Source organism: Borostomias antarcticus, assembly GCF_949987555.1.
Source record: "Borostomias antarcticus genome assembly, chromosome: 23".
Classification (NCBI taxonomy): Eukaryota; Metazoa; Chordata; class Actinopteri; order Stomiiformes; family Stomiidae; genus Borostomias; species Borostomias antarcticus.
The window spans coordinates 11550250-11574661 of NC_140256.1; the positions used below are offsets into that span (position 1 = coordinate 11550250).

At 51.3% G+C, this 24412-nt stretch overlaps 1 protein-coding gene across 1 annotated transcript in view; it reads right to left on the reverse strand.

The window, feature by feature from the left end:
• The window catches only part of LOC311324380 (drebrin-like protein), a gene marked incomplete at both ends in the record, with an annotated part of 28491 nt that extends 5984 nt beyond the window's left edge, over nucleotides 1–22507 (reverse strand). The window contains 4 exons of the mRNA XM_084456841.1: nucleotides 2875–2949; nucleotides 3653–3768; nucleotides 3909–3964; nucleotides 22422–22507. Of these exons, the coding sequence (XP_084312967.1) occupies nucleotides 2875–2949; nucleotides 3653–3768; nucleotides 3909–3964; nucleotides 22422–22507 (333 nt within the window). The remainder of the gene's footprint in view (nucleotides 1–2874; nucleotides 2950–3652; nucleotides 3769–3908; nucleotides 3965–22421) is intronic.
• Nucleotides 22508–24412: the final 1905 nt, after the last annotated feature.

Genomic DNA, 24412 nt, shown 5'->3' on the forward strand with positions numbered 1-24412 from the left:
TCCGAAACTATCTGTCATTGCCTGCATGATGACAGGTCTTGACAGGTCTTGACAGTACGACAGCGTTCCACTCCGGTGGCGGCTCACAGCGCCGGCGCTAAGCGCGCCCAATAACGCAACAGCTACGCGCCCGCCGATCCTCCAGCTACAACCCCCGCCCCGCCCCCCGCTACCAGACACGCCTCCTCTCCTCTCATCCATGTTCCTGTCGTCTTTCACGGCGCTTTGCGCGCCGCGCCTCCGATCCGGGGGAGGGCCGAGGGCCAGATGACTATACGACGAGCGCACATCTGCAAACCCATTCGGCGCCGCTCCGCCCTGCGCGCTGACAGAGCAACAGCACACCCACACGCCACCGGGCCCTGGCTCGCCCTCACTGTGACTGCACAGCACCGCCGCCAGCTGGGACTTGCACAGAGAGAGAGGGAGAGAGGGAGGGAGGGAGGGAGGGAGGGAGAAAGAGAGAGGGAGAGAGAGAGAGGGAGGGAGAGAGAGGGGAGAGAGAGAGGGAGAGAGAGAGGGGGAGAGAGATGGGGAGAGAGAGAATGGAGGAGAGAGAGAGAGGGAGAGGGAGAGAGAGAGAGAGAGAGAGAGAGAGAGAGAATGGGAGTGCCAGGGGCGAATCGGACTGTGTCGCAGCACATTCTCTTGATCTACAGTAACCCTGGTAGCAACTCCAAGATTTTGAAAGCCAGGAGCTTTGGGAAAACAAACAATTATTGTTTTCATCCATCAGAAAGATTTATCCCCGTGCCCAGCGAGGCGTGTTGGGTGTGGCTCCACACCAGGGTTGGGCTCCTGAGCGACGAGCTGCTAACTGCACATCTACTACCACAGGGGGCGCTATACTACACATGCCACCTCTCGGCTGTAACAGTGCCTCCTCCAAACAGGGGGTAGTGTGATTTAGCTACATATATCCCTGGGCGTGACCTCTGAACCCTACTTCTGCAGTGTGACATGGCTCGCGCGCACACACGCACACACACGCACATACACGCATACATACACGCACATGTACACACACGCCACATACACGCATACATACACACACACACACACACGTACAGACATGCACATACACGCATACATACACACACACATGTACACACACGCACATCCACGCCCACACACACACACACACACATACACGATTTTTAGACAGCTAGGCCGGCTGGTTTTACAAGATTACAGTAAGACTGAGTCCTCACGGCTTAACTGCCAAAACCTATAAAAAGTGTATAACGAGTTCCATAATATCCTGAGTAATCTCTTATCAGACATGAATCCCGTATTAATCCGGGCTGTCATCTGACCTGGCCTCCTGTGTTTCACAGACCCGGCTAGATCAATCCCAGCTTAGAGGGAAACGCCGGGTTTCACGACTGTTCATTAGTGTGGAAATGCAATGTCTGCATGGCCTGGGTTGGGATAACCACAAAGGACACACGCGCGCGCACACACACACACACACAGTCTCATATTTCTGAAAGGGGGGAGTCGCAGACGGGGGTCGCGCAGGTTCCCAGGCCAAATACTTCATTTTGTGTCAAAAGACAGACTGAAAAAATAACAACAAACATTCCAGGGATGCTTCTGGAGGTGACCAGGCGATGCCTTTATATGGAGACCCCTTAAAGCAGGCTGTGCCTATAGGCTAGCCGGACCCCGCAACCTCTCTCCAGTTTCATGGAGATGTTGAATAAACACTGTCACAGTGGCTCACATGAGGGAGGGGGGGGCACAGACGAACAGAGCCCCCCCACACACACATCCACTAAGGCTGTGATACCAGCGTTTACGTTAACATCGTTACATTGTTAAGAATCAACATACATCATATTCAGCCGGCTATTCGCCTTCTTTTCCAACCCAATTCAATTCAATAACCTGTATTTAAACTGGGAGGACACTGAGGTCGAGTAAAAGAGATACAGTCGCACAGAGATAAAACAAGAATACAACAGAGGTAAGACAATAATAAACACTAAAAGCACAACATGAAAATAAGTTCAAATAAATAAGAACACGAAAATTCAATGAGAGTTATCTGTCTCTCTCTGATCTCCGGTTTTCCTGTGAGCCCCCATCTTCAGCCTGCATGTGTGTGTTTGTGTTGTTGTGTGTTTGTAGGTTTGTGTGTGGATTTTGTTTGTGTCGTCGTCGTCCCCGTCCCCCCATGCCCGGGTACCAGCCTGACATTGTCCACTCACGGGGAAGTGCACTGAGGACAGGAAGTCCTCCCCAAAAACAATGGAGGCTAAACGACTGTGTGTAAATATAGAGCATGAGCCTGTAGTACCAGTATGTGTCCAGAAAAAAAGTGTGTGCGCGTGTGTTAAGTGTGCGCGTGTGCGTGGGTGTGTGTGCGCGTGTGTGCGTGTGTGTATCCTGGTCAGGCGAGTTCCTGCCTCCCACAGTCGCATCACCACCTCTCTGTCTCCATTGTCTTGACAACAGTAACCATGGGACGACGCCCCTTTCTCTATTATTCATTGTTAGAAGAAGAACCGACTGAAGAGGAGAGAGAGAGGGAGAGAGAGAGAGAGAGAGAGGGAGAGAGAGAGAGAGAGAGAGAGAGAGAGAGGACACGCCCACACCTCGGAACATGAACATTCCAGAACTGATGGAACACAGGATGTAGGAAACGGAGGGGGAGAGAGAAAGAAAGAGAGAGAAAGAGAAAGAGAGAGATAAATTACTCCTACACTGCTTTGATCACGCTTATTCTGAATGCCCCAAAATGCCACAGCTGCAATGATGTCATCATTATTGTGTTGCAAGACACAGGGAAACAATGGAACGGAAAGAGGGAGAGAGAGACAGAGAGAGAGACAGAGACAGAGAGAGGTGGGCAAGGGCATGCTGGGATACCTTGAAGAAGTTCTTGATGGCGGGCACGTGGCTGGCACATTCCGTCCTGCGGAATTCATCCACGCTCTCGCCAACCTGCAGACAAAGACAGGAAGTACACATTCACTCACATGTCATAACTCTCTGGCTGCCAGAGAGGAGAGAGTGAAGGCAGCACAGCTGGGATTCCAACAAGACTCTCCCTTTCTCTCTCTCTCTCTCTCACTCTCTCTCTCTCTCTCTCTCGCTATCTCTCACTCTCACTCTCTCACAGAAACCTAGTTCAAATTGACGTGGGCAGAAAAAATTACATCACTTTTTTGTTTTGTTTTGTTGTGTGTGTGTTGCGTGTGTGTGTGTGTGTGTGTGTACGTATGTATGTGGCTCGCTGCTTGATTGGCTACAGATGCAACCTCTGACCTCCAACACAGCATTCCACAAGGTCGTCATGGAGACGGGACCAGCGAAGCACATTGGGAGCATTCTCAGCATCTGCTACCCTGTGTGTGTGTGTGTGTGTGTGTGTGTGTGTGTGTGTGTGTGCATGTGTGTGTGTGTGTGTGCGTGCGTGCGCGTCCAAAACTGGAGCCAACGTCAAGTTCACCGACACATCGCACACGCCGACCCCGGGGACCAATCAAAACACAGCGAACAGTGGCCGTAGCCAATAGGAGGGGTCTGTTTGACCACCTGACCTCCCACAACAAACCCAATGACCCCGGCGGGTCCGCCCTGGGAGGGCGTGGCTTCAGGAGGACCCCGAGAGGAGCGGCGAGGGCGGCGGCGTCTTGCCTCTTACCCAGCAGATCATGGCAACACGAGGGGCCGTCCCCGGCTCGGCCGCGCCCACCCTGCAGAGGCCGTACTGGGGCCTGGCCAGGTGGAACTTCCCCGCCAGCTCCACCACACCACCCGCTGGAGGAGAAGAGAGGGAGGGAGAGAGAAGGCGGGGGGAGGGGAGGCGAGGGGGGGGTCAAGGGAAACGCTCTAAATTCAGCTCAGACCCACAAACACACGACGGGGTGATGAGGAGACGGTCTCCCAGCGCTCCTCACCTCCGGAGTCGGCCAGCTTCAGGTTGTTGGAGATCCCGTCGTAGGTGAAGAGGGCCCTGGGGACAGACAGGAACCGTGTTACGGTGACGTCGCCATGAGGGACGTGACGCGAGCGTTGTGACGTTTGCTGTCGGAGTTCACGGTGGTTCAATGCTTCTGTACTTCCTAAAACTTCACCCGAATAACAGCTGGGTGGACCGTGTATTAAGCCTGCATACACGCAGATGCCACGCACACACACACACACACACACACACAAAACCACAACCACTGGATATGTTTGGCTTTTGCTGCGCATACTTTGTGCAAACCGTAACTAGCTTCCCCACAGAGTTGTGCACAATATGACTCACCCCCCCCCCCTCTCTCTCCCTCTCTCTCTCCCTCTCTCTCTCCCTCTTTCTTTCTCTCTCCCTCTCTCTTCTCTCTCTCCTCTCTCTCTTCTCTCTCTCCTCTCTCTCTTCTCTCTCTTCTCTCTCTCCCTCTCTCTCTTTCTTTCTCTCTCTCCCTCTCTCTTCTCTCTTCTCTCTCTCCTCTCTCTCTTCTCTCTCTCTCCCTCTATCTTCTCTCTCTCTCTCTTCTCCCTCTCCTCTCTCTCTCTCTTCTCCCCCTTCTCTCTCTCTTCCCAACTTGTCCATCATGCTGCTATTAAGCGCACAAATGTCCCCCCTCTGGGGATCGTTAAGGTCTAATCTATCTGCCTGTCAGGCTTTTTAGCCAAGGTGACACAACACACATGACACACCGAGCAGAACAATAACACAATTATCACTGTCAGGTGTTCTCTCTCTGGGATGAGACGCTCTCACCTGAAACCCCTGTTAGCTATGCAGGGCCGGGCTGTAGGGTTTCTTCACCCTCACCTGAAACCCATGTTAGCTATGCAGGGCCAGGCTACAGAGTTCCCCTTTCTGCTTCTGTCAGTCCCCATAAAAACCTGTCCTGCTACTCATGTCAACCTCACCTTAAGCCTCACATATACAGTTGACAGAACTTTCTCCACACTGCGTTACGCGCTGTTCCAACGCCGGCCGCACCCGATTTCTTTAAACCAATCACAATCATCTTGGGAGGGGCTAAGATTGTTATTTTTTTTCCCAACGGTGCCCATGCAAAATAGCGTCGGGAGATTGAATCTGATTGGCGTCGCTGGGATGGAGAGGCGCCAATGAGAGGCTTATCTCAAAAGCCTACTGTACATCCGTTGAGCCAGGCTAACTCCACCTCAACACTCACTGCCGTGTGTTCACAGGGGACCGCTGAGATACTGACCACAGTGCTGAACACAGGAAGTATCTAGTGTGTAGAGTTCTGTGGAAGGTAGCATCACTAACTACTTTTGTCCCTTGGTCTCATAAATGACCTACATGTACAGTGCCAGCATCATTGTGTCAAGTATACTACATTATCGTATACTATAACAAGCAGTGTGATATGAAGTAAAACACACTCCCCCGTAAACACACTGCTGTGGAGAGAGGGAGCATGTTAAGTGTGTGTTGTTAGAGGGGGGTCAGGACCAGGAGTTAATCAGCCCTGCTGGGTGGTGTCACTCACATCTGGTGTGTGTGTGTGTGTGTGTGTGCGTGTGTGTGTGTGCGTGTGTGTGTGTGTGTGCGTGTGTGTGTGCGTGCATGCGTGCGTGTTTTGAAACCTATGCGTGTGCATGCATGCGTGTGTGTGCGTGCGTGCGTGTGTATGTTCACCAAAGTCAAGAGCCCTGAGGAGCACTACTAAAACAGCTGAGACAGATTGACAGTGCAGATATTGCCCGTCAGTCATACAGTAGTTCAGGTTGAGACTACTGCATGGGGAGGGCCTACAGTAAGCCTGGGTGAGAGAACATGGCAGAACACGTACCGCTCAAATATCAACGTTCTGCCCTCAGACGAGAACACCCCGCGTTAGCAGTCCAGTATACCAGCTGAGTCAGCAGATCTACTAATCAGACGTGCAAATTACAATAATCCCTGCAAATGTTGTGTTGTGCCGAACACTGGAGCTAAGTGAATCGCCTTGGTGGAAATTAAACACAATGGGGTCATTGAGAGAGACAGTGTGATATTGTGACAGTGTGACAGTGTGCGTAGGCAGCCTCCTGTTGTCCCCATGGCTGTGTGTTGGCCCTGGTTATCAGAAGCTCTCTGGAGGCTCGCTAGCTATAGAACACTGAGCTCCTCATCCCTTTATGAACCACAGCAGACTAATAGACCTGAACCAGTGTCTGATTCTGACTACGAGGTCTTCTGTCTGTTGGAGGGGGAGTAAATAATACAGAGAAAGAGAGAGAGAGTGTGAGAGAGAGAGAGAGAGAGAGAGAGAGAGAGAGAGAGAGAGAGAGAGAGTAGTGTGTGTATGTGCGTGCGTGAGTTCGTATGCGTGTGTGTGTGTGTGTGTGTGTGTGTGTGTGTGTGTGTGTGTGTTTAATACTGCCGACACAATGCCCTTGTTGTGCCCACTGTTGTGTTAGCAGTGTGCTGACAAGGCAGGCTGACACTGCTCTCTCTCTCTCTCTCTCTCTCACTCTCTCTCTCTCTCTCTCTCATTTCAATTCAATTTTGATGCTTCATTGGCATGACTAGAAAATACTTTGCCAAAGCAAGCATACAGTACATTGACTGGCAATGCCATTTAACAATACAAAGGAAACACATTTACAAATATATATAGTATTCATAACAATCTGCAAGGGGGGGCGCAGTATTGCTTTTTTCCAAATAGGAAATCTGTCTGTGTTTGTCTTTCACATTTCTTATATTTGCATATGTATGTTTGGTGTGTGTGTGTATGTGTGTGTGTGTGTGTGTGTGTGTGTGTGTGCGTGTGTGTGCGTATGCCTATGCAAGTGTGTGTCCTTCCTCAGGTCTAATCCCCCCCAGACGCAGTCATGCAGCTGGTATAACATGGCTTCCCCTGGCCTGGGCTCTAATTAGGCATTCCCAAAGGTGGGAGGTCGCCAGCTCTGACAGGAGCAGGGGGGTTCAAAGGTCGCCCGGGCGCCGAGGGAGTAATAATTAGATGCAAGTATCCTCTCTGCCCACAGCGTTGGCTAACGAGGGTGTGCGGTCTGAGACAGAGCGGGCTTGTTCTGCTCTAAGACTGTGGGTGGATTAACAGTCCCTGAGTGAAGAGACAGATTAAAACGTAGCATGGAGTTCACGGCGTAAACCTGCATTCCTCCACGTGATCACAATGGCACGCCCCTGACATGGCGTGCACGGCCTGATCACGCGAGCTACGATGTATCCGAAGGCGTCTTGGCTGACTGTTCCCAGGGCCGAGCTCTGTTGTGAGGGGCGCAGTGTCAGGATGGTTAATAGGAGCCAGAGCGGTTGGTCTGCTCCTCACACATGTGGGTTTCCTGCGAACACTGGCTGATGAGAAAAACACAACCATCTCTGCACAGCCCAGACCCAGCTCCAGAACCAGAACCAGAATAAGAACCAGAACCAGACCCAGACCCAGACCCAGACCCAGACCCAGACCCAGACCCAGAACCAGAACCAGCTCCAGCTCCAGCTCCAGTCCCAAACCCAGACCCAGACCCAGACCCAGACCCAGAACCAGAACCAAAACCAGACCCAGAACCAGACCAAGCTCCAGAATCAGCTCCAGAACCAGCTCCAGATTCAGAACCAGCACCAGACCCAGCTCCAGCTCCAGCTCCAGACCCAGCTCCAGACCCAGCTCCAGAACCAGAACCAGAACCAGAACCAGAACCAGAACCAGAACCAGAACCAGAACCAGAACCAGCTCCAGCTCCAGACCCAGCTCCAGACCCAACTCCAGAACCAGACCCAGACCCAACCCCAGCTCCAGCTCCAGCCCTCAGGCCCAGCTAGCCCTCTGCCAGCCATGAGCTCAGCCAGGGCGAGAGGGGGAGTGAAAGGGGTGAAGAGAGAGAATGAGGGAGGAAGGAGAAGATGTGGTAGATATAGGGAAAGGGGGCCTACGTCTACTGTGGTGGGAGAAAAGGAAGTATGAGTAACTAAAGAGTGAGAAACAGAGAAAAGGACAAATGAAATGACGTTCTCACAGCTGGCAAGTTTGCCAAGTCTTTTGGTGGACGCGATTAACAATGAGAGTTCAATCTGTAGCTGCATCATTACTGCAGCCCACAAAACTAACCTCCATCATGAACAAATCAGTAGTCCTTTATGTCTGAGAGTGCGTGCATGAGTACTGACACACACACACACACACACACACACTACAGGCACATACCTTCTCTCTCTCTCTCTCTCTCTCTCACACACACACACACACACAAATACACACACACACACACACACACACATGCACACACACACACACACACATACACACGCCAAAGGAGAGCCAGAAAAAACAGCAGAGGTTTTCTTTGGACTGCAGGAGAGCCCGTAGTACCGCCAAACACACTCTGCTCCACCTCCATCTTAGAGATGAACATGACATAAGCAGATGGTGGCGTACACAGGACATGGCTTACATCTGATTTACTCAGGCATTTCCTATTCCCAAAACCCCTCTCTGGTAATTTACAGAGTGGTGTGTGTGTGTGTGCGTGGGTGTGCGCGTGTGTGTGTGTGTGGGTGCGGGCGTGTGAGTGCGTGCGCGCGTCCGTGTGGTGGGTTGTCTGCGGAAACACTAAACACACACTCCACACTGAGCAAGCTCTCTGTGTTCAATCCTGTCCTGTACTCAGACTTTGATCATAATCTCTTCCTCTGGTCAGTTGTCAAACAGTTGCTTTGAAGTTCCTGCTATGTTCCTCCGAGATTACAGATATGTGACCGAAGGACAAACACACACGACTCACAGTGTACTAATTATTCAATATCCCTCGTCTCTTACTCCAACGCTTACTTCCTGCAACTCCTTTTGTCTTTTTCTAAATCTACTCCTGTTACTTATCTTTAATAATCTGGTGACATGTCATTTCTTGAGTATCTACTCCCTCTCCTGATGGTATTTGTCACATCTCCCCTCTCTGTGTGTCCCTCGTCCCCAACCCTAACACCTTAATGTACCACAGGTGCACGGGCATTGTGATCTCTGTCCACAGGAGAGATCTGAGAGATTTGTGGCCTTGCACACGGGATAGAGTGTCCTGTGTGTGTGTGTGTGTGTGTGTGTGTGTGAGAGAGAGAGAGAGAGAGAGAGAAAGAGAGAGAGAGAGAGAGAGAGAGAGAGGGGGGAGAACAGATGGGAGGCAGTAGCTTTCATTATGATACACTACCCAGACACAGCTCTCGGTTGGACATCCGAGCAAACACAGGTTTCATAGGCCTGTCTATGTTCTTCCCATGACAGGACGTTACTCAAGATCCCCCCCGTCTCTATCCATACAAGGTAAACTACAGAGCCGCAGACAGAGAGAGAGAGAGAGAGAGAGAGAGAGAGAGTTTCCTCTTTTCTATTTGTCCTAGTTGCTCTTTTCCACGTCCACCCCCCCATCATTTTCTTTCTTTCTTTTTTTCTCTTCTCATACCTTGTTTTTATGCTTCTCACTTTCTAAATCCCCACAATCCTCCCTGCCTCCCGCGGCGCAGACCTGGGTTCTATGCTCTATTAATAGCCGTCCGTCTGTCCGTCCATCATCTGTCCGTCTGTGTGGAGCTCTGAGACGTCGTCGTCATAGCGATCCAGTCCCCTCTCCAGACGGACGGAGCAGCTTCACCAGAGCTGAATATGACTTTATTTTCCTGTGCGGCGGGTGGCGCAGTAATGGCTCCCTGGCAGCGACCCTCTCTCTCTCTCTCTCTCCCTCTCTCTCTTTCTCTCTCTTTCTCTCCCTCTCTCTCTCTCTCTCTCTCTCTCTCTCTCTCTCTCTCTCTCCATGCATTCCTCCATCAGCCTGTCTGCTCCGGATGGAATGCCGGCCAGGACCGCCACGGTACCCGGGGGGCCGTTTCTGACCCCCCCCCTCCCCCCTCCCCTCCGACCCCCACCGCGACTGAGGGGATGCATGATGGGAAAGCGCTGTAAACCTCCCGGATGACTGGCTTGAAGGGGTGTGAAACCACACGCGCACAAACGCACACACACACATTCCTCTGAGGGGGGGGTGGGGGGTGGACACTCCAGGTGGCAACCAAGACTTTCCATGCGCCAAGTGGGGGGGGGGGGCGATATTGATATTGAACCACATCAACATGAGAAGCGCTGAAGACGAGCTCGACGACGACACTGCGTGCGCCGGTTAAGTATGTGCAGGACATCTGCCCCGCGCGGCCAATCCCCTGTCAGAAAGGCTGGCCTGGCTTGAGACCGCACCGGTGACCCGGCGATGACGGCTCCTCCCCTCTCCTGCTCAGTAGGTGATGAGAGCCGGACCTCGGGGGGGTTTCTGGACAGGCTGAAGGATGGTGTTTATATGTAAACCTCCACGGCCTCCTCACAGCCAAATAGGGGAAGTGACCTGTGGTTCAAGACCTAGGAGGTGTGAGAGAGACGGGGGGGGGGTTGTAGAGAGAGAGAGAGAGAGAGAGAGAGAGAGAGAAAGACAGAGAGAGAGGGAGAAGGAGAGGGGGGGGAGAGAGAAAGAGAGAGAAAGAGAGAGAGGGGGAAGGGGAGAGAGAGATAGAGAGAGAGGGGGAGGGGGGAGAGAGAGGGGGGGGAGAGGGCAGAGAAAGAGAGAGAGAGATAGAGATAGAGAGAGAGAGAGAGAGAGAGAGAGAGAGAGAGAGAGAGAAGAGCAAGTCAGAGGAGGCCGGAGCAGGGGTAGGAGACAGGAGTAAGGGATGAGAGGAGACAGATAAAGAATGAGGAGAGGGGGGGGGGGGGTATGAGAGGCAGAGAAGTAGGCCGAGAGACCGGGGATAAGGAGAGATGGGGGCCCCGTCGGGTTGGGTGGGCTGCAGACAGTAGGCAGGACAGATAGTAATCTCCCAACACACACACACACACACACACACAGCAGTGATCTAAGGGGAGCTGGTCAGCATGAGGAGGACAGAGGGCCGGACTAGACTTGAGCAGGTCAGGATATGAACAAGCCAAGCGGCCCCAGGCCAACACACAGGGGGGTTCACATGTAATATCCCCTCAACTTCATATAGCGTCAGCAGGTTAGCATGTAGCATGCTAGCTCGGCTCCCCACAGCGAGGAGGGTGGGGCAGGGAGGCCTCTGCGTGCTGCTGCTGGCGCTCCCTGACAAATCGGTTAAAGAGATCTCAGTCAAATCGGTTCAAGCAAACATGAGTCATCAAGGAAACGTCGATCAAATAGAGCCTCCGGAGGTTGGAGCCGTTCCCTGCCGACTGGAGCGTCTTACGTATGACGTGTAAAAGACAATATTCTATTGTAAGTCAGTCAGGTCAAGACAGAAAAGCTCATCGAGTTCGACGGATGCTATCTGGAGCTAGCGCAGCGATGTGGAGTAACTCAGAGGTAGTCTTGCATAGCCAGACCTGTCTCCACACTGCGTTTACGCTGTGCCAGCGCCGGAGACAGGTCTGGCTGGACATATTACCATTCTGCAATAGGGGGGGAAACGCAGTATTTCTTTAAACCAATCACAGTCCGCAAAATAGTCTGGAGCAAATCTGATTGGTGCCGAGAGAATCTCTCGGCCGAATCAGATTAATTTGTGTCGCCAGACTCGCCACTGATTGGGCAGTGTGACAACGAATGACAAGGTTTATTGCCAAAACCTACATCCGCTGAGCCAGACTACTCAGAGGTGACTCCATTAATAGCCTGGCACACTGTGGCACACTGCACCGCGGGCTTGGAGCTGCCTGGCACACTACCCTTGATCTGCCAGTAACCCCCCGCGCCCGGTCTAAACCATCAGGGTCTACAGCAGCTCTGAACACACACGGGAGGACCCACTCAACACCCCCGCACTTCCTGGCCAAAGCCAGTCTGCTGAACGTTAGCAGGCGAGGCTAACAGGTTAGGATCTGTTTTTTAAACGGCAAATTCAATGGCGGGATGGTGTTGCCGTACCCTCCGCTGTGCTGGACTGGACTGGACTTGACTTGACGGGGGATGTGAGAGGCCAGTGGCTGCTGGGAGCTGGCTGGGTGAGGTGGAGGCTTCCCCTGGGTGGCCATTACACACCAGTACTGCTATTTGTGCTATTTGTAGGGAAGGAGGGGGGAGATAGGAATAAGAGGGGCTCAGTCAGGGAAGAGGGGGGGGGGGGGGGGGTGGGGGGTGGAGGAAGGACACAGTCCAGGACGCAGATAGAGTGGAATGATGAGGAATATTCAGTGCAAGAGTGTCAACGTATGTGTAAAAAGGAATTGTATGACGGTACCGTATAAAGGAGGACAATGTTCTGAGGTAAAAAAAATAAATAATAATAAACAAATAAAAAAGAGCATTGGTCAATGAGGAGTTGGAGAAGGAGTGAGGGAGAGGGAGAGAGCTAGGAGGAGAAGGAGGAGGAGGAGGAAGAGAGCTAGGATAAGGAGGAGGAGAAGGAGGAGGAGGAGGAGGAGGAGGGAGAGAGGATGGAATGCTGAGGGGAGGAATGGAAATTTCTGCTCTCTGCAAAACACAGAGCCAGAGACCATGAACATGACACAGGGAATCAACAAATAAATACATCTCTCTGCCAAAGACCAGGAGGGAGGGAGGGATGGAGGGAGGGAGGGATGGAGGGAGGGATGGTATGGAGAGAGGGAGGGAGGGAGGGAGGGAGGGAGGGAGGGAGGGAGGGAGGGAGGGAGGGAGGGAGGGAGGGAGGGAGGGAGGGAGGGAGGAAGGGAGGGAGGGAGGGAGGGAGGGATGGTATGGAGAGAGGGAGGGAGGGAGGGAGGGAGGGAGGGAGGGATGGTATGGAGAGAGGGAGGGAGGGAGGAAGGGAGGGAGGGAGAGAGGGAGGGAGGGATGGAGGGAGGGAGGGAGGGATGGTATGGAGAGAGGGAGGGAGGGAGGGAGGGAGGGAGGGAGGGAGGGAGGGAGGGAGGGAGGGAGGGAGGGAGGGAACAGTACATTGTCGAACCAGATGGCAAAGCAGAGGACGGTGGACGAGGAAAGACTGGAGAGAGGGAGCGGAAGAAGGAAAGTTCGGAGTCCGCCTTGAATCAACCCCAATCCTTCTTTTCAAAGAATCCCTCGTGACGTTTTATGTAACCGGTGATCTTCTAAGACCATCTCAAAATGTTCATGACCGCCACTACAACCACGCGAGCCCAGGACAACGGTAGCGTAAAGACTTAAAGTGCCACAGGTGTTGAACAGGGCCATCCCAACAGTTGGTAGGTGATGGATTGGCTGGCCTCGACGTTAGCCGAGTGCTGAAAGGACAACAGTGAGTCTAGTGTTACGGCCGCTGCCTGATCCCCTGATAACCTTCGACCCTAATTGAGTAAGCAGAGCTGGGTGTGCGGCTATTACTTAGTTACCACCCGGCTCACACCGTAATCCAATCCTAACCTCCACGCGTGGCGTGTGTGTGTGTGTGTGTGTGTGTGTGTGTGTCTGTGTGTGTGTGTGCGTGTATAGAAATGAATGGTACTCGTGTAATTTGAAAATTTGTAATTTGTAAATTGAGTATTGGAGTCTATCTGTTATTGAGCATAATCTTGGAGTCGGCAGCACTGTGACTGTAGGTTACATGTACATACAAATAAAGAAAACTTGAATCTTTGTGCACAGTACGTGTGTGTGGGAGTGGTGAGGGTACAGTATATACAGTCGTGCTGATGACCCATAGCAGGCCATTATTGCTGCTCAGTTCTAACCCAGAAACTCATTTTAGAACCACAACAACATCCTGCTTCACAAAGGTATCCACACGGAGGAAGCAGTCTAGACCTCCCCTAGTGTGTGTGTTTGTTTGTGTGTGTGTGTGTGTGTGTGTGTGTGTGTGTGTGTGTGTGTGTGTGTGTGTGTGTGTGTGTGTGTGTGTGCGCGTGCGTGCGTGCCTATGTGTGGGTGTGCACGTGCGTGCGTCCATCTGTGTGTGTGTGTGTGTGTGTGTGAACAGGAGGTGATGACAGAGGAAGCCCAGGCCTGCCTGCCTGCACTCAGCAGCCCACATCAGCTCCTTATTATAATTGATCCTATGGATCAAGACGGTCCTGTAGGGTCACTGTGGGTCACTCACCATTGATACTGTACTAACGTTACTTAAAACATGATGCTTTAGGTAAGACATGAGAGGATCTGGTCCACTCTGAAGGGGTTGGGGGGGTTCAGGGGCTGGGGGGGGGACGGGGGACGCTGGGCTGCAGACTGAGAGGTGCACGGGGGGGGGCGTCCAGGGAGGAAGGTTGGGGGTCCGGGGGGCGTAGAGAGACTCTGGGGAGATACACAAATGTAAATGTTGGGACAGAGAGGGTGCGATTAAGGAGTCGCACACAATAGGTTATATACGGGGTGTAGGGGGGTTATGTAGGGGTGCGTTCAGGGGTCACACACAATGGGTTGCATACTGTACAGGGGGGTTGCTAGTGGAGTGTGTGTGTGTGTGTGTGTGTTTTGTTCGTTACACACTGCGGTGGGGTTGCTGAGAGCTGAACATAAGGTGTGTATACAGACGAGCGCACGCGTGACAGAGGGGGTAGACTGGTCGTCTTCTCTACAGCTGGTGGTATGAGGGGGAGAGGGGAGGTGAGGAGGATGGAGGGAGGGGAGAGAGAGAGAGAGAGAGAGAGAGGGGGAGGAGGAGAGCGGAACGAGGGGAGTGAATGATGACCAGACTGGCCCCTCTAATGCAGCTCCCCTCTGGGACAGCTGTGGCATTTCCTGCCCGAGCTGTCCCACACAGCTACACGCACACACACACACGCACGCACCAACACACGCACACACACTCTCTCTCTCTCTCTCTCTCTCTCACACACACACATACACACACACACGCTCACATACAGACCCCATTCCTTTCTTCACCCTGTGTTATGCGTGCATAAACGCATGCAGAAGGCAAGACCCATCTCACCACAGATGAACTACACTAGCCTCTCTCTCTCACTCCATCTCAAACGTCCTTTCGGTGTCCCCGTTCTTTTGCGTCCTCGCTTTGATTCTCTGTCCGTTTCCTTCCTTTCGCTCCTCTCCATTCCTCCTCCGAACCTCTCGTCCGAACCTCTCGCCTCTCATCCCTAGCCTCGCCCGTGCTTGATTCTGCTCCGTGCGCCTCTCTTCTCCTTTCCTCGTCCTCCGCTGATCTCTCTCATCTCATCTCTCCAGCCCCCCTCCCTCCTTACCGGGCGCTCCCCTCCTGATCTCGCCCAACCCCCCCCCCCCCCCCCCCCCCCCCGGGTCTCCCTCCACTCCTCTCCTAACTTCACAAACAACAACTTTGCTCTCCCGGCATGGTCGTCAGGACAACAGTACTCTCCCCCCCACTTCAACTCCTTAAGCAAAGAACCAGCCGAAAAGCAGAGAGGACCCCCCCCCCCACCACCACCACACACAGTACTGGTAGGTACATGTAAGCACATCAGTGTTGGACTCCTGCTAACAGCTCAGCTCCAGTAGCCTGCTGAACCTCTCAGTCTGTTATGATATCGCTGTCTGTTTGGTTACCACTGCAGTGCTAAGTCACTTAGCGCACTTACTAAGCCATAACACTCCTAAGCGCTGTTAAGGGAGAGGGAAAGGGAGTACGTAGTGCGCACGCACGCGCGCGTGTGTGTGCATGCGTTATGGATGACGAACAATGCGTAATTAAGAACATTTACGGCCGTCCCATCAGTCAGCGAAGAGAGACTCGATGCTGTCAAAGGCAAGGACACAAACTAGTTTGGCACGGGCACAAAGAAAACGTAAAATGAGCCAAAACAATATAGCCTAAAACAAGACGGGACACTCCGGGTTTCGGCACGCATCACTTCACTCCTATAATTGTCTATATCCTGGCTCGTCGTCTCCTGTAGGCTATAGAATAAGGTGAATTAGTTCACTCACTGACACAAACGTAGCCTAAGTCAACACACCGCAGCGGAAACGCCCCCGGAGCGGCTAACGCAGAGCTGTCGTTTTGAGCAGCTCCTTCGCAAGTCCTTTTCATATTTCTCATAAACACTGAGGAATTCGGATCGTACCGCGCCGTCGTTGGCCCGGCGTGGCGGTAAACGTCTGAACGCTGCGTGGGAAACCGTACTAGAGAGGCGTTAGGAAGGGCAGGCGTCCCCTCTCCCAGAACCCCCGGCTGTGCGGAACACCATCGTTTCCATAACCTCGGAGCTCCTCTGACGGGAGCCAGCTGTGTGGGAGCACCGCTCCGAGTGCGGGGGACAGGGAGAGCGCACGCTACAACAGAGAGCTCTGTGTCTGTCCCCCCCCTCCACCACCTCAACAATGGGCCCAGCACAAAGCAACAGCAGTTAGTCATCGGTATGGCAGCGTAGAATCTTTCCAGTCTCCAAAGAAGGGGAGGTTAAGGGGGGGCAAATAAATAGCGGACGAGCGCACCGTCGCGCGCGCACAGACACACACACGCGCGCGCACGCACACAGAGGGACAGTGGGCAGGGAATAGAGCGATTCAGCACAGTTCAGTTCTATTTGCACAGCGTTTGTATAGCACTTTTGTTTTGTTCAATAAAGGGTATGGCCAGTGGAAATCCCAAGCAGCTTTGGATCGCGAGGGAACAATTACTTTTTGTTGTGTGTACCATCGTAGGGTTTAAAAGGGACAGTTTCCATTGGGAACATTTTGCTATGGAAGATCGGATCAAATGCAACTACTGTAGAAGCAACGTAGACATAGTGAATATACTGTGTGGTGAATGACCCGAACTCAGGTCAGAGAGAAGAATAGTGCATCATCACAGCAGACCTGGCTGCCAAGCCACAACGCGCACACACACACACACACACACACACACACACATATACACACACACCACCCCCCCTACACACATACACACACACACACACACACACACATATACACACACACCACCCCCCCTACACACAGACACACACATAAACAGTGTTTATGAGAACAGTAGGTGGTTGTTTAGAGATTACCATCCCTCTAGTTTCAAAGTAGATCTTAAATTGGAAACTAACTACAGTGCCATAACAACCACCCCCACCTTCATCACCATCATCATCATCATCAACCTGCCACCCACAAACCTGCCACACAAGTGGCCCAACATCTAGGCATGCAGATGAGCCCACAGCCCTACAGCTTACCATGCACCTCGCCATCATACAGACATATGAGATGTCCTTCTCCTTCAGAAGGTGCATTGATCTACTCTCAAACCCTCATTTGAATGGGTTCCACTTCCTGAAACCTCTCCCATCCTCATACCCACCCCCCCCCCCCCAACCCCTCAATCTCCAAAATTAAGACATTTGTCAAATCCTGTACACACAGAGACCTACTGTAAACTACTGTACTGGGCCTCCATCCAGCATAGCTGCCCTTTGACTCTCATTTATACCCCAGATCAATGATAAAGGGCTTGTTTATCGCTTGGCTTGATAACAATGCGGACAGTCTTTGAAGGAAAATCATTCTAAACAAAGTAAACACCACCCAGACTGGCTGTTGTCCTGCCGTCTGCCACTTGTACATTCTAGAAGAATCTGATCTGCAGGTTTCAATACAGGAAGTTAGGCCTGTACTCTTGAAAGCTTATCTGTGGATTGGCAGTCAACGTGACTAACTCGTAGTAACCTAGAGTGAGCGTCAGTGGGAAGGTGTGTTGAGGTGTGTTGTTGAGTAACAGTGGAGAAGTGTGTTGAGGAGGTGTGTTGTTGAGTAACAGTGGAGAAGTGTGTTGAGGAGGTGTGTTGTTGAGTAACAGTGGAGAAGTGTGTTGAGGAGGTGTGTTGTTGAGTAACAGTGGAGAAGTGTGTTGAGGAGGTGTGTTGTTGAGTAACAGTGGAGAAGTGTGTTGAGGAGGTGTGTTGTTGAGTAACAGTGGAGAAGTGTGTTGAGGAGGTGTGTTGTTGAGTAACAGTGGAGAAGTGTGTTGAGGAGGTGTGTTGTTGTAACAGTGGAGAAGTGTGTTGAGGAGGTGTGTTGTTGAGTAACAGTGGAGAAGTGTGTTGAGGAGGTGTGTTGTTGAGTAACAGTGGAGAAGTGTGTTGAGGAGGTGTGTTGTTGTAACAGTGGAGAAGTGTGTTGAGGAGGTGTGTTGTTGTAACAGTGGAGAAGTGTGTTGAGGAGGTGTGTTGTTGAGTAACAGTGGAGAAGTGTGTTGAGGAGGTGTGTTGTTGAGTAACAGTGGAGAAGTGTGTTGAGGAGGTGTGTTGTTGAGTAACAGTGGAGAAGTGTGTTGAGGAGGTGTGTTGTTGAGTAACTGAGAGGCCCAGACAGAGGATCAACCCTAGATAGCAGTCAGACAGATAATAGTTGTTTATGTGGGTACACGTGTTTGACTGAATGTAACTGGATTAACAAGCACATGGATCACCAAGCCTAGAACAGTAACACACACATACACACACACACACACACACACAAACACACACATGCATGGACGCACACATACACACACACACAAATGCATGGACGCACAACTTACACACACACACACACACACACACACACAAATGGACACACACATGCACACACACACACACACTACACACACACACACGCACACACACACACACACACACACACACACACAAACACAAATGTGCATACATTTCCACCCAAGTAACCCGAGACTCTTCTTCCTAAATCATGCATGAGCATGTGGAGCCATTGGCAGATCTATGAAACACAAACACCTGAAGGTTGCCGAAATGAAAACACCCCCATTTAAGAACAGGTGTGTCCTCTCACAGGAGATCAAAGACCCTGCACAGACAGAGCCGGAGCACTGAGGGTAATTAATGATTTATGGTGGTCTTAACTTTCAATAGCCTTTAATCAACACCTTACAATATCACTATGTGCATCAAAGCAGGTAAAACAATCAGTAACCAGTTGAGTGGATGGATATACTGGAGGAAGGATGACGTTCGGTCATTGAGGCCTGGTTTGAGGCCTTTATTACGGTGTTACAGTACATGACCAACAGTAGTAAATAAACACCAACACAACACTTGACCCTTTAGGTCTCAACCTACAGTAGTTCCTTCATGCTCTGTGACAGAGGTTTATGGTATCAAGTATCCACCCAGCTCCATAGGTACAGTATATCCATTCAAATTCTCAGGAAATGCCTACACTGATGAATCATTGAGTTAGAAGATGTCATTACAACATACTGAGGGAGTGACTATATGTGGCTGGACTCCAAGCTCTATGAGGGTGAGAGTGGGAGATACCAAGCAATAGGCGGACACACGTTTCGCTGACTGGGGGCTTTACGGACTACAACCTTCCACAAGCCTACATATCTGGAGAGGAACGCCGACACGAGTTCTCTCTTTCTCCACGCACACACAGTTGAAGCAGAACAGGATCGAGATGTTCTTCAAAAAAGGGATCGAATTGTTCGGCATCGCCAGTGGAACCGTCAGAACTTTGGTATGCATGCCTAACTAAGGGTGAGGATCCTCCCACACACACACACACACACACACCCATCCACAGTAAACACAGCGCCTGCCAACGGAGCAGAGCCGCCAGAGAACAAGGTGTGTTTGATAGTCTTCTAATTCAGCAGGGCCCACAGATGCGTGGATACAACCCACGCCCAGCCCTGATGAATAGGGGTCACGCTCCCTCCGAGCTCGACGCGAATCCCCCTGGATATGTGGAAGAGAGAAACGGCAAAGCCGTGAAAGTCTGATGAAAAACATCTACTCTGCTCTACTGTATTTATAATAGCTTTTTTGCAAAGCGCTTCGTATAGACGGCGCCAAACGCCATACGTCTACACGGCCATTGGTCATGCACGCTGCCTGACAAGAATGCTGGAAAAAGTGTTACTCACACTTACCCAGCGGACTACTGCTGGATGGAAAGACCAGGGGAGCGTGCCGTCGATCAGGCTACTGGCCGACTGAGGAATTTTATTCAGTCATGAAAAATGAGAAAGGGGAATTTTTGGTCAACGGTGAGCTGTACTCTGGCTAAATTTAGCCGTGGTTGTATTTTCAAAGGTTACAAAGCAGAATGCGGACTATGTGAGGTCAAACCCTGGCAGACAGATAGCGTATTCAAATCAAATCAAATCAAATCGAGCTTTATTTATATAACGCATTTCAGACGCAGAGGCGACACAATGCGCCTCAGAGGGAGGATTCCGCGGAACATTCCATTGGCAGATCTGCACGACTACTGTATAGCCAGGACACGCGTGTCACTTTAAGAGTTTAGAGATAAGGGTAGACAGTTTACAGATAAGAGTGTCTGCTTTCTAAATGTATGCGGGGTATAAGATGGATCTAAACACGTCAAAACCTCTGTCTAGCTCCTCTCTCCGTCTCTCTCTCTCTCTCTCTCTCTAACACACACACACACACACAAACACAGACAGTTTGAGGCTATGTGTGAAACAGTTTATAGTCTTCCGTGGGGGGCTGCAGTGAGGAGGGACCTCCAGGGCTGTATTGAATAGAGCGGTCTGAATGAGGGATGCATGGAGGCGGACCCCTCTATTCTTCCAGGCCTCCCCACTTTGGGGCTGTTTCCCATTCACAGCACAAGGTCATTAGATAATACACACCAGGACCTCAAGGTCAACACTGTGGGAAGGGGGTTGAGGTGGGGGTGGGGAGGATTGATCTACAGAACCCTCCCCCTAAACTCAAATTGCTCGACCCCCTACTCTCTTTAACAAGGGTACCCCTCTTGTGTGCTCACACACTGCCTCGCACTCCCGACTAGACACACAAACACACACACACACACACTCAAGTGCAGTCCCACACACAGCTTTTTAACGCAACTCCATCCCTTACACCTACTTGTTACAGACAGGAGCAGCACAGGGGAATGATGATGTCATTATTGCTCCCCTGGTCTCCATTAGTCCAGGCAGACAGTTTCTCAGAGTTATTCAGACTTCAGACTGGATTTCCTCTAGTGGGGGAGCTGTGTATGTGTGTGTATGTGTGCGTGCATGTGCATGGGTGTGTATGTGTGTGTGTGTATGTGTGTGTGTGTGTGTGTATGTATGTGTGTGCATGTGTGCGTGCATGTGCGTGCGTGCGTGTATGTGTGCGTGTGTGTATGTGTGCGTGTGTGTGCGTGGGTGTGCGGAAGGGAAGTAGGGAGTGCTGAGTGTGTGACGGTTTGACAGGCAGGAGGTTGGCAGTGACACAAACCAGAGCTGTTATTCATCGAGTGTTTTGGTAAAAGACTCAAACGAGAAACTGCGGGATCCATTCACACAGGACCCTAAGCCCCAGATAGTTCAGTGACCTTAAACACTGGTCTCGAGTCAGATATTTGCCCACAGGAATGGAACAACAGCACTTTTCTTGGAGCCTTCACTAGAAATTTTGACCGTAGGCTTTTTGACTTTGAGCGGGGCTTGAACCCCGGCCCGTCCACACCACAACAGTTATGGGGATAGCCTGACCATGAGCAACCCACTGCAAAGACAGCAGACAGTGGTGGTCATAGTAGTTTAGATGCTGCAGCCAGTGATGTCATGTCTGCTGCTGGCACTATGGTAGTGAAACACAACAGACTGAGAGAGAGAGAGAGAGAGAGAGAGAGAGAGAGAGAGAGAGAGAGAGAGAGAGAGAGAGAGGGAGGGAGGGAGGGAAAAAGAGAGAAAGGGAGAGAAAGAGACGACAGAGAGAGAGAGAGAGAGAGAGAGAGAGAGAGAGAGAGAGAGATGCGGCTGTTTGGATAAGCTGTTTGGATAGGCTGGATAAATCACCATGGCTACGGTACTGCCAAGCCTTGGCTCGGAGAGAGGAGGGGGGGGGCGGAATTGGAGGAACACCAAACTGAGTGTCAGGTTCACTTCTATGTCTTTACACTGCTATAACTCTGTTTGATGACTGGTTTGGTGGCAGGATACATTTAGTTGTTACAGTTCAGGGTTGGAGTATTTGACTTTGTGCCCAGCGAAATTGACTAGGCAGGGTGTAAACGTATGAGCGGATTGAATGGATGGTGGAAATTTGATGTGCTGCCCTGCAGTGCTTTATGTCGGCTACAGGCTGCGTGATGTGAGGCTGACGCTTGACTAGATGTCTTGATGTCGTTAGGCCTAATAATTGAGTCCAATTTTGATAGCTCCTGCTCGGTGCTGCATGACACCCCGTCTCAAATAGCACCATATCATCGGTAACCTGAGACGAGCGCTGAGCACAAAGAGCATGTTCAAAGAGCCCCGAGGAGAATAGCCGAGTGAGCGGGGGGTCAGGACCGCTGCTGCTGGCGCAACTCTCTGCGCCACCTGCCCTAGAGGGGAGAGCTGATCAACTTTGCACCTGAACTGCCCTAACTAATAACTATATGAGCAATTATACTCATATATATATATTTCATGGACGTTTCGTGATGTCTTTTTGCCACCTTCGTTTACTCATGGTATTCATTAAAGCCAAAGTTACACAACACTCACGCACTTTTCTGAGGAATATCAACACTAACGGTTTTTGACGCATTCTCTTCTGACAGGCAGGGTGAAGATGACGCAGTTTAGCCTAGGCTACTTGATGTGGTAGGAAAAATAGTGAGTTTACCAGTTGGTTGATGAGCGGGGGTTGAGAATGTCCTCTTTGGCAGTGAGCAGCGACAGACTGTAGGTATCAAGGTTAACCGCTCGCATGGTGATGAGGTTTTTTCAATCCACTCCCGAAGATGTCTTCACTTTTCCGGTCGCTCTTACGTACCAACGGTAAACGGCGACACCGAAACACTCGACGTGCATTCACGGCCGGTAGAACTCTATGGGAGCTATACCATGCAAAGTTTGTGGAGGTATCGATTTGGAGAAGGTTAGCCTGCGTACAGTGCGCCAGCGGCTATGCGGGCTGCACACACACACTGCGTAGATGACTGGTCTGCTGCAGCTCTTGTGCAGTATGGAAATAAGTTTTCACCAAAAGCCCCACCTCCCGTCGTGAGGGTGGAAAGCGCAGTAGCTGGATCTCACTTGGAACAGTATAGCCTAGTTCACTTTGAAAATTACTCACTTTTACTATGATTCTCTTTCCTTTGGTGAGTAATTCACAAGCTCTAAAACATTCAAACTGTGTAATAAACACAAATTGTATTGTTTCAATGCAGTTTTCCAACTATTCATATTCACATTATTAACTTATTTTGTGCCATTGTGAAACTCTAGAAACCTGACAAACAAACATTCTCAGCTATGATAGGCTACTACAGAGTGAGGGGTGAACATCAGTCTGGAGCTCCTTGGAGCTGTTGAGGTAAGGAGGGCCTGGGGCTGAGGGAGGGGGACAGCTATGGACCTGTCAGTCTCTCTTTGTCCCCCCAGGTCTCTGAGTGGACCGGCCCCAGGCAGCCCTCAGAGAGGCCATTTACAGTGAGGGCCACCTCCAGCCAGGACCCTTGAACAGTCCGAAGGACCGATTTCATGGGAAATGCTTCTGGGGAAGGCGGTGTGCAAAAAAAACAAAAAAATCAAGCGCCAAACATTTCTGTGTCTGAGAATGGCAGGGGGGTCGGGACAATGACCGGCCAGCGCTACACTCTGAGCACTCTCACGCTTCTCTCTCTCGGCTGTTTTCCTGACACACAGACACAAATATGCACATGCTCGCTCAATATCCGCTGACACAGGACCAAACCATCACGGCATCTGTTGATCGTGACAAACATGCTAAATTAACCCAGTTCCACTTCCTAAAAAGGAACTATCGTTCCTTCATCTTTGTACATTCTTATCTGATGTGGTACTTCCTGTGGATTTGTAACCACTCCAGACTCCTGTGGCCACCGTTTAGTGTTACGATTCGAGATTGCTACCCACGATACGCTCTCGCGTTGATCGTCACCCTCGACGGAGCTCCCTACAACATCCTCACTTGTGTCACACGAGCACACGTCTCTCTCACTCTTTCTCTCTCTCGCTCACACACAAACACCCACACACACCCACACACTGTACCTCCATCCGTGCGCTGGTTCGCGGGCTCGTGGCCAAGGTTTGCATGCCGCTGGGACAAGGGGCAAGACATCCCCACGGCTCTATTATTGTTACAACTTCCTGCCATTGGGGCCTTTTCTGGCCTTCGCCACTCAGCCGGCCACTGCATGTGACCCGCTGTGCTGTTCTGCTTTGCTTCAGAGGACTCCGGCATTTCCTCCTCAGGGATGTGGTGGTGGCCGCTGCTGGTGGATGGGCTCCGGACAGGGGGGTGTCTGGGATTGAGGAGTGATGGGGGGGGGGGGGTTCTCTTCATTTACTGAAACTACACTTCTCTAAACCATGTAGGCACTAGTTTGTTAGTTGGCTTCCTGCAGGACTGAAATAGCCCAACAAACAGAGGGAGTGAGTGGCAGTGTTGAAATGAGCATCCCAAACACAACATCCTCTTTCTCCTGCTCTGAGGGAGCTGATTGGTTGGTTGTAGTGTGGACAGTCACAGTGGTATGTCTGGACGTAACTAACAGACTCCATGATGTCTGTCGTCTTGTTTTGAGTCAGGGTTGGGAAATATTGGTGCATTTTAAGGGAAATGTGGGCTTGTGTGACAGCCGGGTT